Genomic DNA, 12505 nt, shown 5'->3' with positions numbered 1-12505 from the left:
GAGCCAACAGGTCGTCTGTTCATTTCTAAGTAATCGACCACACAATACAGACGCAGCACACACAGGTCTGGCAGTCTTGCAGGGCCAGATCGCCTAATGTTCACGTCTGGGGACAACCATGAAAACGCCTTATGTTCCTTCATGAATAAGCCAGTATTACATTATATCACAAGCTATGTTTCCATCCAAAGGGAATTTCTATGAAAAATGATTCAAAACACAGAAACCAAAATTGTCACTAATATTTTATGACTGTCAACAAATTTTTTTTCTACTCACCTTAGTGGATAAACTGTTTATCGAACACTGAGATGTTGTGAAATCCCACATCGGAAACGCGTCAACGCGTTTTTTTGTTGATGCACCAAAACTTATGCAATAACATATTTTTGCAGGCATTAGGCTTTTCCCATATGTTCCCCTGTTTTCACCAAAGGCAAAGCAATGTCACAATCCAATTTCCAGCCAATTTCAGAGGATGGAGCACGGACTCTCAAAGAGAGGAAGAACGGCATGGAAGGCGTCTGCAGTCTCAAACTAAAAACACTATTTTTGAAGAATAAATAAGAATGATGCAGTTTTGAATTTACATACATATCTACAAGTGTATATACACATACCTATATATATATATATATATATATATATATATATATATATATATATATATTAGCTTTTAGACATAATTTGAAAATGCCTGTTGGCCTTTACATTGTATGTAAATTTCATGATGAATGGACAAAAAGAAATGGACCATAATGACTTGTAAAAATGTCTGGTTCCATTGATTTACATAAAAGGTAAAGTACGTTTTTCCTTCTCCTGTTGTCATTTTGGAGGTTTTCTTCCGTATATATATATGAAAAGTCCCCCAAAACAGTCACATTTAAGTATGAAAACTCATTACAAGTGGTAATAGCTAACAGTAGCATTTTGCTAGCTAGCTTGTTTTGCTTGTGTTATTTATTGTATTCCAGATGTTAAAAGAGCAAACTAGAGGAATTTGGGAGCAGGATTTAGTGGCGCTGAACCATCCTTAGCTTCAGATTTAACAAGTTGTCCCACAACCATTTTCTTGTTACGAGATCACGCCTGACCACACAAGACTGGAGATCAGGCTGAAAAATGCTGGACTTTCCTTTAATGGCTCAGTGAAATGGCTGATGTGCAGCGTTACTAAGCTGATGTGAAGCAGGCTGGCAGTGATACTCACGCCCTCGATATCTTCATGTATCTTGCTGCTCTCCGACACATCCGGAGCATTGGGAACTATGACAGGCATGGGCGTCCTCGTCCTTCCCAGCGTCCCGATGGAGGCGGTCTTGACTGCGTGAGGACCTGAAAACATCCCACACATTTCTGAATTAAGCACTTTTATCACAGCTCAAAGTCCAAAAGCAATAGATCCACATTTACACTGTGGAATTTACAGTGTTCCACATTTACAATATACCCCTTACCCCAAACGTACTCAATCAGCCTAGACTCAAACCTTCCTGGCACTGTATGGTATACTGTAGTCTAGAAAATATGTAATCTATAAAAATGAACAAAAGGACCTGGCATATCTGTGTATTCTGAATGAGTCTCCAGTGACCACTCTGACTTCATGACTGGAAGAAGGGTGCGTTTGTTGTCAGTCAAAAACATCTGGATTCCATGGACTACAAACGCGTCTCTGCCATGATGACCCAGCTGATTAAGGCAGCCGGTCAATGTTGGTCAAGGAAGCATTGTGTCGCTTCAGTGTTCGCACTACAAACATTACGTGATCTTTTACTTGCCTCACCACCTCCGATGGTTCCAATGATTTGATCACAACACGTCTCTGAGACACACTGAACGCCATTCGACCCTGAATTTAGTGCTGTCCACATTGACCAGATCACCAAAGGCGCATCAGCCAACTATCCTTTTATTTTAGTGCTGGCTGAGCTACAGTGAACCTCCATACCTGTCTGGGAGAGCAGGGGGGTGCTGGGCAGAGCTGCTCCCTCATACGGGGCAGCGTGTGGTGGGATGGCCGGCACGGCAAAGCTCTTCAGAGGGTGTGTGGGACGGACATGAGCGGTCGGCGGGTTGTAGCCAGAATCCTCCTCAGCCGCTGAGCTGTGGTAGCTGACGTCCGTCTCCGAGTGGTCAGTGGCGCAGGACTGCTGGGCTGAGGCAGGAAGCAGGTCAGTGCTGGGAGTGTTTCTCACCGACTCTGTAATCACACACACACTGAGGTTACTACACACATCAGCTGGGGAAGGCGTGGGGTCAGGACCTGCGTGTGATGATGTGCTGTATGGTGCTCGACTACAGTGTGACTACAATGACGTAAGGTTTGCTTTGGTCAGCAGGTTGAAGGAAATGGAGTGAAAGAGTTAAGAAAGGAAAGATACTGTTTGATATCAAAACTGCATCGAAAGCAGCCAAAGTTCTTAAGGCTGATTTATACTTCTGCAGGACATGTAATGTTTTGGGTTGGAACAACATCGATACAATAAAGAAATCTTTCTAAAGCTTCCGGTATTTAACTGCTTCAGTTTATTCTCTCTCTACTACAATGCAAAGAGAGATTCATCCGAGGGCTGAAGCAGAGACAGTTTAGGGCAGGGAGTCAAACTCAACCACAAAAAGAGCCATAATAAAAAAATCTTAGTGAATCTGTGGGCCAGCCATGTTTTCATTTCATTTTCACTTAACAATTTGGCACGACCTGAACAGGTTTGTTCAAAATATGCCAAAACTGCAACAGCAGAATAGGCACTAATTAATAATTAATAGTCTTATTCAAACAGACCTCTTAATAAAAATAAATTGTTTTAGCTGTTTTTTTAAAAACTGCCTATTTGCTTAAACTTGATACCTGACATCTTCTCTTTTTCTGTAACCGCTGGCCCACAGATTGTTGCTGGGGGAAGGGCGCTAGAACGCACTATATGTTGCAGTGCATGCTGGGGACTGTAGTGCATCTCAGGGTAAAACGGGCTAGTAAGAACAGAAAATTAAAATAATTTCGTGGGCCGAACAGGACTGTGTCGCAGGCCTGGCTTGGCCTGTGGGCCTTGTGTTTAAGACATGGGGTTTAGGGAGAACCTAGTGACTTCTTATTCCTCCCTTGATACCAAAAACAGTCTCAGATGCTCCACCCACACATACACAGAGCATCTGATACCTTTCGCATGTTAAACTGGCCACAACGTTTGGGATTTTGTCAGTCCCATTCTGACTGGCTACCCCACAAATCCATCTGAACTTTGCAGCTGCCCACTGAGCCTTTCAGTGCAAAACGTAGTTGCAGGAATGAAAAATGTTGCAAAGTTTACAGCATCATGTCTTTAGAAGACCACAAACAAAATGCTAAAGTGCCTGCAAGTAACTTTTAAAGGAAGCTAAAATGTTCATGAAGGTATTTTTCTCTTTTTTCCACTCAGGATTTTTTTTTTTAATTCCAAAAAGCAGAAGAATAAATTTTCTACAAGACTATGAAAACTACCAGTATCTGTCCATTTTTCTACAGCAAACAGGTAAAGCAGCAGGAAGCCAGCATTACAGCTACCGAGTGGCAAGTCAGCTCACTGACTGACATTACTGATGTTATGAATGTACATAAGGTGCTGCTAGAAAGTCCCAAAATAGGACAGCAGTGGTGACATATTCTGTCCTGTGTTGTAAAAACAAATGCATTTATCTGTATAAAATATGAATTAAATATTAACCATGAACAAATTACATTTATGCAACAGAGTTCCATAGAAACCCATTCATTTTTGACTCTCTCTGGACTGCCCTCTAGTGTCTGACCAACCCAGAATATGCTGAGTGGCAGTTTTCCACACTACACATCTCTCTGTTTAAAAAAAACAGCCTGGCGATTGATTTTCTAACATTACGCTACATCACGTCTGAGCGGTTTTGCAGGTGCAGAAGTATAATTCAGCCTTGAGAGTCTCCTGTGAGCCCCTCTTTTTCTGAAGAGTGCCAGATTGTACAGAAGGAGGGGACAGGATGCTCCTGCAGGATTCTAGCAGGCTGTCCATCCAGGCACGCTGCAGGTTCTTGCTGGGCTCCACGGCTGCAGGCAGGCTCACCTGAGGACTCGGCCCTGTCTAGATGAGAGATGGGGGTGTTGAGGGCCCGCGAGCTGCTCGGGTGGTGCAGATAGCTGCGGGTCGGGGAGGCCAGGCTGCCCAGGTGATAATGGTGGTGATGGTTATCAAGGGAATGGATGGGGTGAGCACTAATCACGGCTGCGAATGGACACAAATAACAGAGAGGCCACGTTTTTACACGCACACGAAATTTCAGCAATGAGAGCATGAAGAGCAGTGTTTATATACTACAACAGCACATGCACACAAAGAGCAACACTGAGCAAAACCAAAAGGCAAGCAGCTGTGCTGAGTTTAAAGCCACGGTTCAGCCAAAAGATCAAATCTACACAGTCTCCCCCTTCAGCACAAACGTGGTCCATCAGCCAAGACGTGTTTGGTATCTGACGTTTGCCTCTTTAGCTTTGCACTGGAGCTGCAGCTAACGATGCTAACAAGTACGCAAACTCTGGACACTTTAAATGTCTTGGCTGATCGATGACGTTTGGGGTAAGAGGAAGGTTTTTGGCTAAACTATCAGGTTAATAACACCCACAGCACAGCATATGCAACTGAACTATGAGCTCCTACTTAATTATTCAGCACTGACTCAGAATCAGCCCTAAAATAATGAAGTGTTAAAAGGTTTTCTCCTCTGCTGAGGGGGTCTGTCTGGAGGAAGGACTAGGTGCACTTACGCTGAGGGGGCTGAACATCAAAGGGCATCATCATTTTAGGCCTCATTCCTCGACGCCCTGCCAGTGTAGACATGCTGTCCTCTGACTCATGGCCTGCAAACCAGAGAGTGACCAGCCTATGAAAGAGAGCCAGGCTCGCCCAGACAGTGGGCTTCACTACAGGCTGCTCGCTGCAGCTACACGAACTGCAGCAAGTGAAGTGCTATTTTTCTCCAGCAGAGGGCGCTCGCCCATCACAGGACAGTTTTACAGCCAGTAAGTTGGCTGGAGGGAGATGTTTGTAACAATTAAGCAGAACTACATACAGAAGTAGTTAGGGCTGCACAGTTAAGCGTATTTTACCTGTGATCACATTTTTTTAGCTTCCTCTGTGAATTAAACGATCTACTGCAATATAAGTGAAGAGCTGAAGTGTTTCTGGCAACAAAAAAAAAAAACTACATAAAGCAATGTTGCTTTGTCTGCGCAGAGAAATCATTTGTGTTTCTACTGTGGTGGTGTATTTATTTAGATTCTAACATTATCTGACTTTAAAATATATACTTGATTCAAAAAGGTATTTAAAGGATAGGAATTAAAGGAAAAGACTTAAAGGAATACAGACATATAATGTACAGTTTAAAAAAAAATATTCCTAAACTGACTGATTTTGATTGTTTTATCTTCTTTTATCTTTATGTTTTGCTTATTTTCTTGTGACCAGTACTTTAAGATTTTGTAAAAGTGCTACATGAATAACTATAATTCAAGGGCACCCACCCCCATCATACCCTATATTATTCTTGTATTTTTCCCCTTATGATGTTTGTGGCTTTATGCATCAAAAATTGTCATAATTCATTTTTACATGACCTTTTTATAACCTCTCTTTACTCTTAAAATCAATCAACCTTAAAACTGGTATCTGTAAATGAGCTCTGTTTGGATTCTCTGCCCAACAACACAGTGCCTCGTTCAAATAGCAGCGCTGGCCGAAACACTCCTTATAACTTCATAGTGAATGGGTGGGGCTAAACCGCTGTAGGCTGGATAAGTGGATATATGGAAATACGACGATGTTTCCATGACATCACAAAAACAGTGAATTCAAAATGGGCTGTTTTTGCAGCTTAGAATCCATATATATTATGTATGGTCCGTGGAGTGAATGGGTCGCTTTTGAAATGCATACATACTGCATCAAACTTCTTTCAGAAAATGGAAAACTTAGTTTTCCATGACGTTACACAAAACAATAACGATGATCACATTAGCCATTTTCATGCAGCCCTAGAAGAAGTAACTGGTTCTTCATTTTTGTTGTGGGAACACAGGAATTCAATGCAACAACATACAAACAAGCAATAAGCACATTTATGCACATTTATGCACATTTTCACAGACAGAAACCGAATGGTGGAAGCAGCGAATGAAGCAAGATCGCCAGACTGAAGCAGAGCTGAAGTGAAGGTCTCACCACGGTAGGAATTGCGTCTCTGGAGCATCGGATCCATGGAGCCGTCCACTGGAGTGATCTCCTGGGAGGTGCGTGGGATGGGGGTGTCTGTCATGACCGGATTAGGCTCGGGGGATTTATCGATGGGTTTGAGCTCCAAGCGTTCGTGGTGGATCCAAAGATCTGGTGGTTTTAGATCCTTGGCGTTTCCTTTGTATTTGTGCGAGCCGTTGGTTGACTTGCACGCTGCACGTTTCCTAAAAGGGAGATAACAAAGTTAGGTCACTAAAACACTCAAAGAGTGTAAGTGGACTGGGCTGGACATGCATCAGTCCAGCGCCTCCATGCAGCCATGACCTGGCATAGATTCTTACTTTTTCTGCTGCGAAGTGGTGCGGCGTGTGCACAGGAAGGCTCCCACCACAACCACAATGATGGTGAAGGCCCCCACGGACACGATGATGACGATGACGAGGATATGATTATCACCACCACCTGGTTTGACTTCAACATACACAATAACTGCTGTTAACACATTCATATATTTCACTTATTATATTGTATAATATCTAAGGCTTTCAATGGAGTTATACAAACATTCTATATACATTCATAAACATACACTGATCAGGCATAACATTACGACCACCTCCTTGTTTCTACGCTCACTGTCCATTTTATCAGCTCCACTTACTATATAGGTGCACTTTGTAGTTCTACAGTTACAGACTGTAGTCCATCTGTTTCTCTGCATACTTTGTTAGCCCCCTTTTACCCTGTTCTTCAGTGGTCAGGACCCCCATGGACCCTCACAGAGCAGGTACTATTTGGGTGGTGGATCATTCTCAGCACTGCAGTAACACTGAGGGTCCACGGGGGTCCCAGCCACTGAAGAACAGGGTAAAGGGTAAAGAACTACAAAGTGCACCTATACAGTAAGTGGAGCTGATAAAATCGACAATGAGCATACACTAATGGGTGGGACGATTTTGTGGGGGGAAAAGGTCCCTCTAGGCCTTCTGCAAGTTCTAGATACATCACTGACTGTGAACATGAGCTGTGAATTCAGTCAGTTGTTAGAAATGGAAAACAGTGGCAGCTCAGTGCCAGGACTCTTTACTAAAAGGGTCACTATGAAACAGCTACATACAAGGTAAATTATATGTGTTGGTGTCACTTCAGCAAATTTCAAATGTCATGTTTAATCTAGAACAGTTACAATTTTTCCTGTGCATCTCTGCTAGGTTAATTAACATATAACCAGAATTCCACAGGGCCACTAACTGAAAATAGCATTTTAGGTGTTCTTTTCCTGTTTTTTTTGATGGAGGTTTAACATTTTTGGCCTGATCTGAAGCTCTAATAGTCACAGTTCACCACTGATAAAATGATTCAAATGTGATGCTGCGGCTCTACAACTTCAAAGGTTTCAAATTATTTAAGTAAAGCTGTAAAAATGTGCCCAGAATAATGAGCAGAGCTGTAGATGATTCTGTAAAAACTAGGAAAGCTAATATTGGGGAGTTACAACAAAATTAACATCTAGAATGCCTCGTATTCAAAAAGTTAGTTTTTTTGTTCCATAAAATTTTTAAATACCCAATTTATATCTGCAATTTACAAGCTATTACTGCATAGAAGAACAATTACAGAGTGATTCCACATTTGTGAATAGTCGTTCATATGGGTAAAACCTACTAAATACCAGATGCCTGTTAATTTATTAATTTAGTGAGTTGCACTGTGTGTAATCTTCAGAGTTCACAGAAAATACATTACCAATGCCAGGGTCCAGCACACTGGGACCGCTCGGTTTTCCTGGCATACTAGACGCTGTGTGGAAAAAAGGCAAAAGCAAAGATGAGAACGGTGCAGATAAAGTGCCATAAAAGTGACCAGCAGAAGTTCAACACAAACTTCATTTAACAGCATAACAAGAAGACCGCTGTACTGCATGATGTCCTGCCTGATCTCTTACAGCAGCTTGTACAGCAATTAGCAATATCATTAGTTTACTCTCATATATCAGCACAAGATCGGAATGACCCAAAACTGGCCCCTGATGGATGCTGCAGTGTTTCTAGCACTTCTCACATGTGTCTCTTGCTGATAATCTACTGCAGAAAACTTTTAAGGGTCGTTAAGCGAGCTAATCAGCCAGCTTCCACTTAAGCATCCAGCACCTGGCTGTATCTCTCAAGGGTCGTCAGCGGTGCGATTCAAAAAGCAGGAACAACGAGCAGCGCGCGCCAATTCGGGGAAACATTACAGAGATAAGGAAGGAAAGAGCAATTACCTTGGTCATTAGCCATTTTGTCAGAAGATTCAGCTAGCGGGCCAGAGGGGACAGAGCCGAGGAGAAAGAACACAGACGGGTTAGCCGGAGCGCCGTGAAGCAAGAGCAAGAAGTAGGTGAGTGAGTATCAGTGACCAGAGAGATGAGGATATGAGCAGAGGGGTGAGCTTGAGCTAAGACTAAAGGTCCTGCACAAGTGTATCTATAAGCGTTCTTTTGACCACATTCATCAGTTTACTAACACTAGCAAAGCTGGGGAACCGAAAGAAAACAGGCTTTAAAGGAAGAGTTGGGTGAGAAATCAGAATTTCAAAATGTTTCTTTTACCCTAAAGTGTAGTCGATTAGTCGACTCATGTTTGGTATCTAAAGTTTGGTTCTTCAGTCTTGTAATGAAAGCTCTGTGCAACGGACAGAAGTACAGACAAAGTTCAGGCTTCAAGATGTGCCATGTGATGCACTTTTGCCCATTTTTATTATGCCTGTCAAACAATTTAAATAATTGTGATTAATCACTTTATTTTGTGTAGTTAATCGCGATTAATTGCATTTGCTGAGATTTGACCCTAAAGAAAGATTTTTTCCATTTTAAACCAGTGTGTTTTATTACAGCTATATGAGTGGACAAAAGCAGCTTCATCAGAATGTATTAAATACTTACAGTAACTAACATTTTTTTCATCTAAAGCAGGTTTCATAGGAACCTGAAAATGCAAATCATGTGATTTCCACAGGGAGAACCAATTTTTTTATCACTGCCGTGCCAACTAATGAACGTATGCAAGAAGAATTTGTGTCGATTTTTATTTTTCTACATCATTTAAACACACCAGCTGTCCTTTACTTTGTGTGAATGGACCAATAGAAATGCTCTAAAATCACTTGGAATAAAAGCTCTTTGCATTGACTTACATTGAAAGGTAAGAGTGTTTTTGCCTTCTCCTGTAAAGTTACTATTTTAGATATACTTGCTTTTCTTTGGACAGCTGCGATATATATATACTTCAGACTCCATGCACTTCCGTAATAAATTCACCCTGACAACTTTTATCAAGAAACTATGAATCAAACTTGACACTGAAAGCTATATTTGAACAAGAGGACTACAGTCGAAGAGCCAATCGCAGAAATATACAGTACTGGGTTTTAGGCTGGACTACAGAGATGGTCAAAGGGCCAAACTAGGAAAATGTGTTAATGATCATAATAATAATGATCTTAATAATATCAGAAACCATAAGCAAACCTATTTGACCTTACTTAACAACTCGCAGCAGTTTAAGGCAAATGTGTGATGACTTGTGCATGCAATTAGGAAAATGCTAACTGGTGAGCATAAGCTTTCATTACTTGTTAGCTACGTTCGCCTCACAGCTCCAGTGCAAAATTAAAGAAGCGTCGACTGATCCACTATGAAGTTAGCAGGGAACCTGTGTAAATGTGATTTCTGCTGAACTATTCCTTTTATGGGACACTGACAACAGTGAGGAAGTTCTTCCTAATGCAGATACCTTTAGGAGTGCGGAAATGGACTGCCTCCGACATGGGGCCCATGCCCTTGGAATTGCGAGCCTGAATTTTGAAGTAGTATGTCGTGTCAAGGGTCAGGTCCTGGATCTGGTGGGTGAGCCGGTTCCCCACCACCGGCTCAATGACCCAGTCGTGAACTTCAGCATTCACGTCCGTGCTGTAGTAGATAATGTAGCCTGGAACACAGAGACACAGAGGACAACACAATGGGCTCAATAGGCTTCCCTGGACGGCCTGGTGATAAATGTTGCTGATGGCAGTGTCAGCAGCGTTAATGGAGAGCAATCCATTAACACGGACACTTTACCTGTAATTTTGCCATTGGCTTCTGAGGGAGGCTGCCAGTTCACTATGATGGTGCGAGGCCGTCCCTCTTTACTGACCACAGTCACGTCCTTTGGCGCAGAACTGGGTGCTGAGGGTAAAAAAAAAAAGGATTAATGATGAAGAATCACAAGGAAGTGTGGAAACTACATACAGTTCTATGCAGAAGTTTTGTTTTGTTGATTTTCTGAATAAAATTAACACATCCTCTACACAGAACACAACTCCGCACATTTTAATGACTTCATTTGCTAAATTTAAAATATTGTGATAATAAATTAAAACATAAAATGTAGCCTATGCAAAGGTTATGGAACATTTTATATTGTATGTTTTTTTTTTTCCCTAAAATATGACAAAAGAAATTAAGTGTGTTCTCTTCAGAGGAAATCAGAAAATCAATAAAATGTGCAATTTGTATGGGTCATGGAAAAAAAGTTTTCTTTCTTTGGTCAGGTTGCAAAAGCTTAACATTAAATATTTATCAGCTTTAAGGAAGACTATTATAAACGGCAAAAGTACTCAGTATATTATCGTATATCTGTTAAGTATACAGAATATAAAATGTCCTCAAAGGATCAATATGGAGTTGAACTTTACATATTTATGGTTACTAAACTTCACATCTTAAAGACTAAGCAGTTTTTTCTTAGGAAAACATCACATGTGTAAGTATTTATGTAAATATGTGTGATAGTAGTTGTGCCACTGATACCTTTGGGAAAATACCAAAACCCACACAAAAAAATGCTTGTAAAAGTCTGCTTCCCGTCCGACAGCGTGCACACGGACATGTGCACAGCCAATTAGAACGGAATTGACAAAATCCAAATAGTTGTGGTCAGCTTAGCTTACTTTAGATATCAGATGGTCCATATACATGTGAGAATACAACTGATTGACACTCAAACCTTTCAGTTGTTTAAACAGGTTGTGGACAAGAGTTTCATTATGTGCTTTTAATAGTTAAAAGAAAGGAAAAGGGAAAAAATCAGGCAAAAATCTGCTCTTCATACCAACAGCGATACTTTAATGAACACGAAGCTGACTGCTGAATGCACTCAGTATCAACATCAGTAACATTTACAGGGATTTTTCCCCAACTTTCCTAAAGCAGCAGCATGTCCCCAAACCTTTGATGTGCAGTGTAATATTTTACTGTATGATCGTAAACATCACAGATCCGTTACTATGTTCTAGAATTGCTGGAAACATCTGCAGGCATAAATATTCAGAGGACATTCCTGTGCATAATGCTGGATGCAGGTGTTCTTTGCCTTGGACGGCTGGACGTGGGTGTGTGTGCGTTTGCCTTACTTGCTTCAAATGTCGTCCCATGAGCGGTCATGCTCCAAGTGCTGCTCTTCCTGCCTTTGGTCACCATGACTGAGAACTCGTACAGAGTGTTGGGCTTCAGACCCGTCACCATGTGGCTGAGGGTGGTGGTGTTGGCCATCTGAAAATAAGGTAAACAGATGAGTCAAACTTTCTCCTATCACAGTACAAAGTAAAGACGAAAGGGAATCATAGGTTCTAAGCCCAGGGGTTTCCAGACCTGCTCCTGAAAAATCCTGCCTTGTGCATTTTGCTGTTTTTCCTGCTCCAACACACCCGAATGCTCGCTGAGCTGAACTGCATGTGTTAGAGCAGGAAATCGCCAGTGAGGTGAGAAAATACGCTGAGCTCCCAAAGTTAGGATGTACCTGAGAAAGGTGAGTCTTGGGTAACACTGTCCTATTACGGCTCATCATTTGCATTACAGGTGAATTGGAGCTGTCTATCCAGACCGCTTTGGCACACCATACATTACAGTTGTTGCAAACCTTTTGAAAATACTGTTTATGTGAATTGCAGTAAACTGGCATGACTGATTTTAATAATCCATCAATAAACATTTTAGAGAAGTCATGAATAAACTAAATTAGTGGCCCTTGGCCCCCCAGTGGGCCATGCTGGTACTACAAGGGGGCCATTAGCAACTGTAATATTTTAAAATTACAAATTTTTTAACTGCAAAAATGTTACATATACGTAACATCTAATATATGTAATATGTATTATGTATGTAATATATGTATATACATATGTATATGTAGACTTTTAACCAAATGTAATTTTAAATATGACAAATATTGTTATGTGCA

At 41.3% G+C, this 12505-nt stretch overlaps 1 protein-coding gene across 6 annotated transcripts in view; it reads right to left on the bottom strand.

Annotated features, from left to right (window-relative positions):
* Positions 1–12505, bottom strand: part of neo1a (neogenin 1a) — a 234938-nt gene that overhangs the window by 2851 nt on the left and 219582 nt on the right. For 4 of the 6 annotated variants that reach the window (XM_036587061.1, XM_036587063.1, XM_036587064.1 and 1 more), the window contains exons 18-28: positions 11679–11817; positions 10345–10452; positions 10019–10213; positions 8509–8541; positions 7992–8045; positions 6587–6716; positions 6234–6469; positions 4778–4870; positions 4080–4238; positions 1955–2206; positions 1214–1338 (exon numbers count right to left, since the gene is read on the bottom strand). In XM_036587061.1, coding sequence (XP_036442954.1) covers positions 1214–1338; positions 1955–2206; positions 4080–4238; positions 4778–4870; positions 6234–6469; positions 6587–6716; positions 7992–8045; positions 8509–8541; positions 10019–10213; positions 10345–10452; positions 11679–11817 — 1524 coding nt within the window. The remainder of the gene's footprint in view (positions 1–1213; positions 1339–1954; positions 2207–4079; positions 4239–4777; positions 4871–6233; positions 6470–6586; positions 6717–7991; positions 8046–8508; positions 8542–10018; positions 10214–10344; positions 10453–11678; positions 11818–12505) is intronic. The other 2 variants (XM_036587065.1, XM_036587062.1) reach the window with 2 other exon arrangements.

Source organism: Colossoma macropomum, unplaced genomic scaffold, assembly GCF_904425465.1.
Source record: "Colossoma macropomum unplaced genomic scaffold, Colossoma_macropomum, whole genome shotgun sequence".
NCBI lineage: Eukaryota > Metazoa > Chordata > Actinopteri > Characiformes > Serrasalmidae > Colossoma > Colossoma macropomum.
This window is presented reverse-complemented; position numbering and strand designations above follow the sequence as displayed.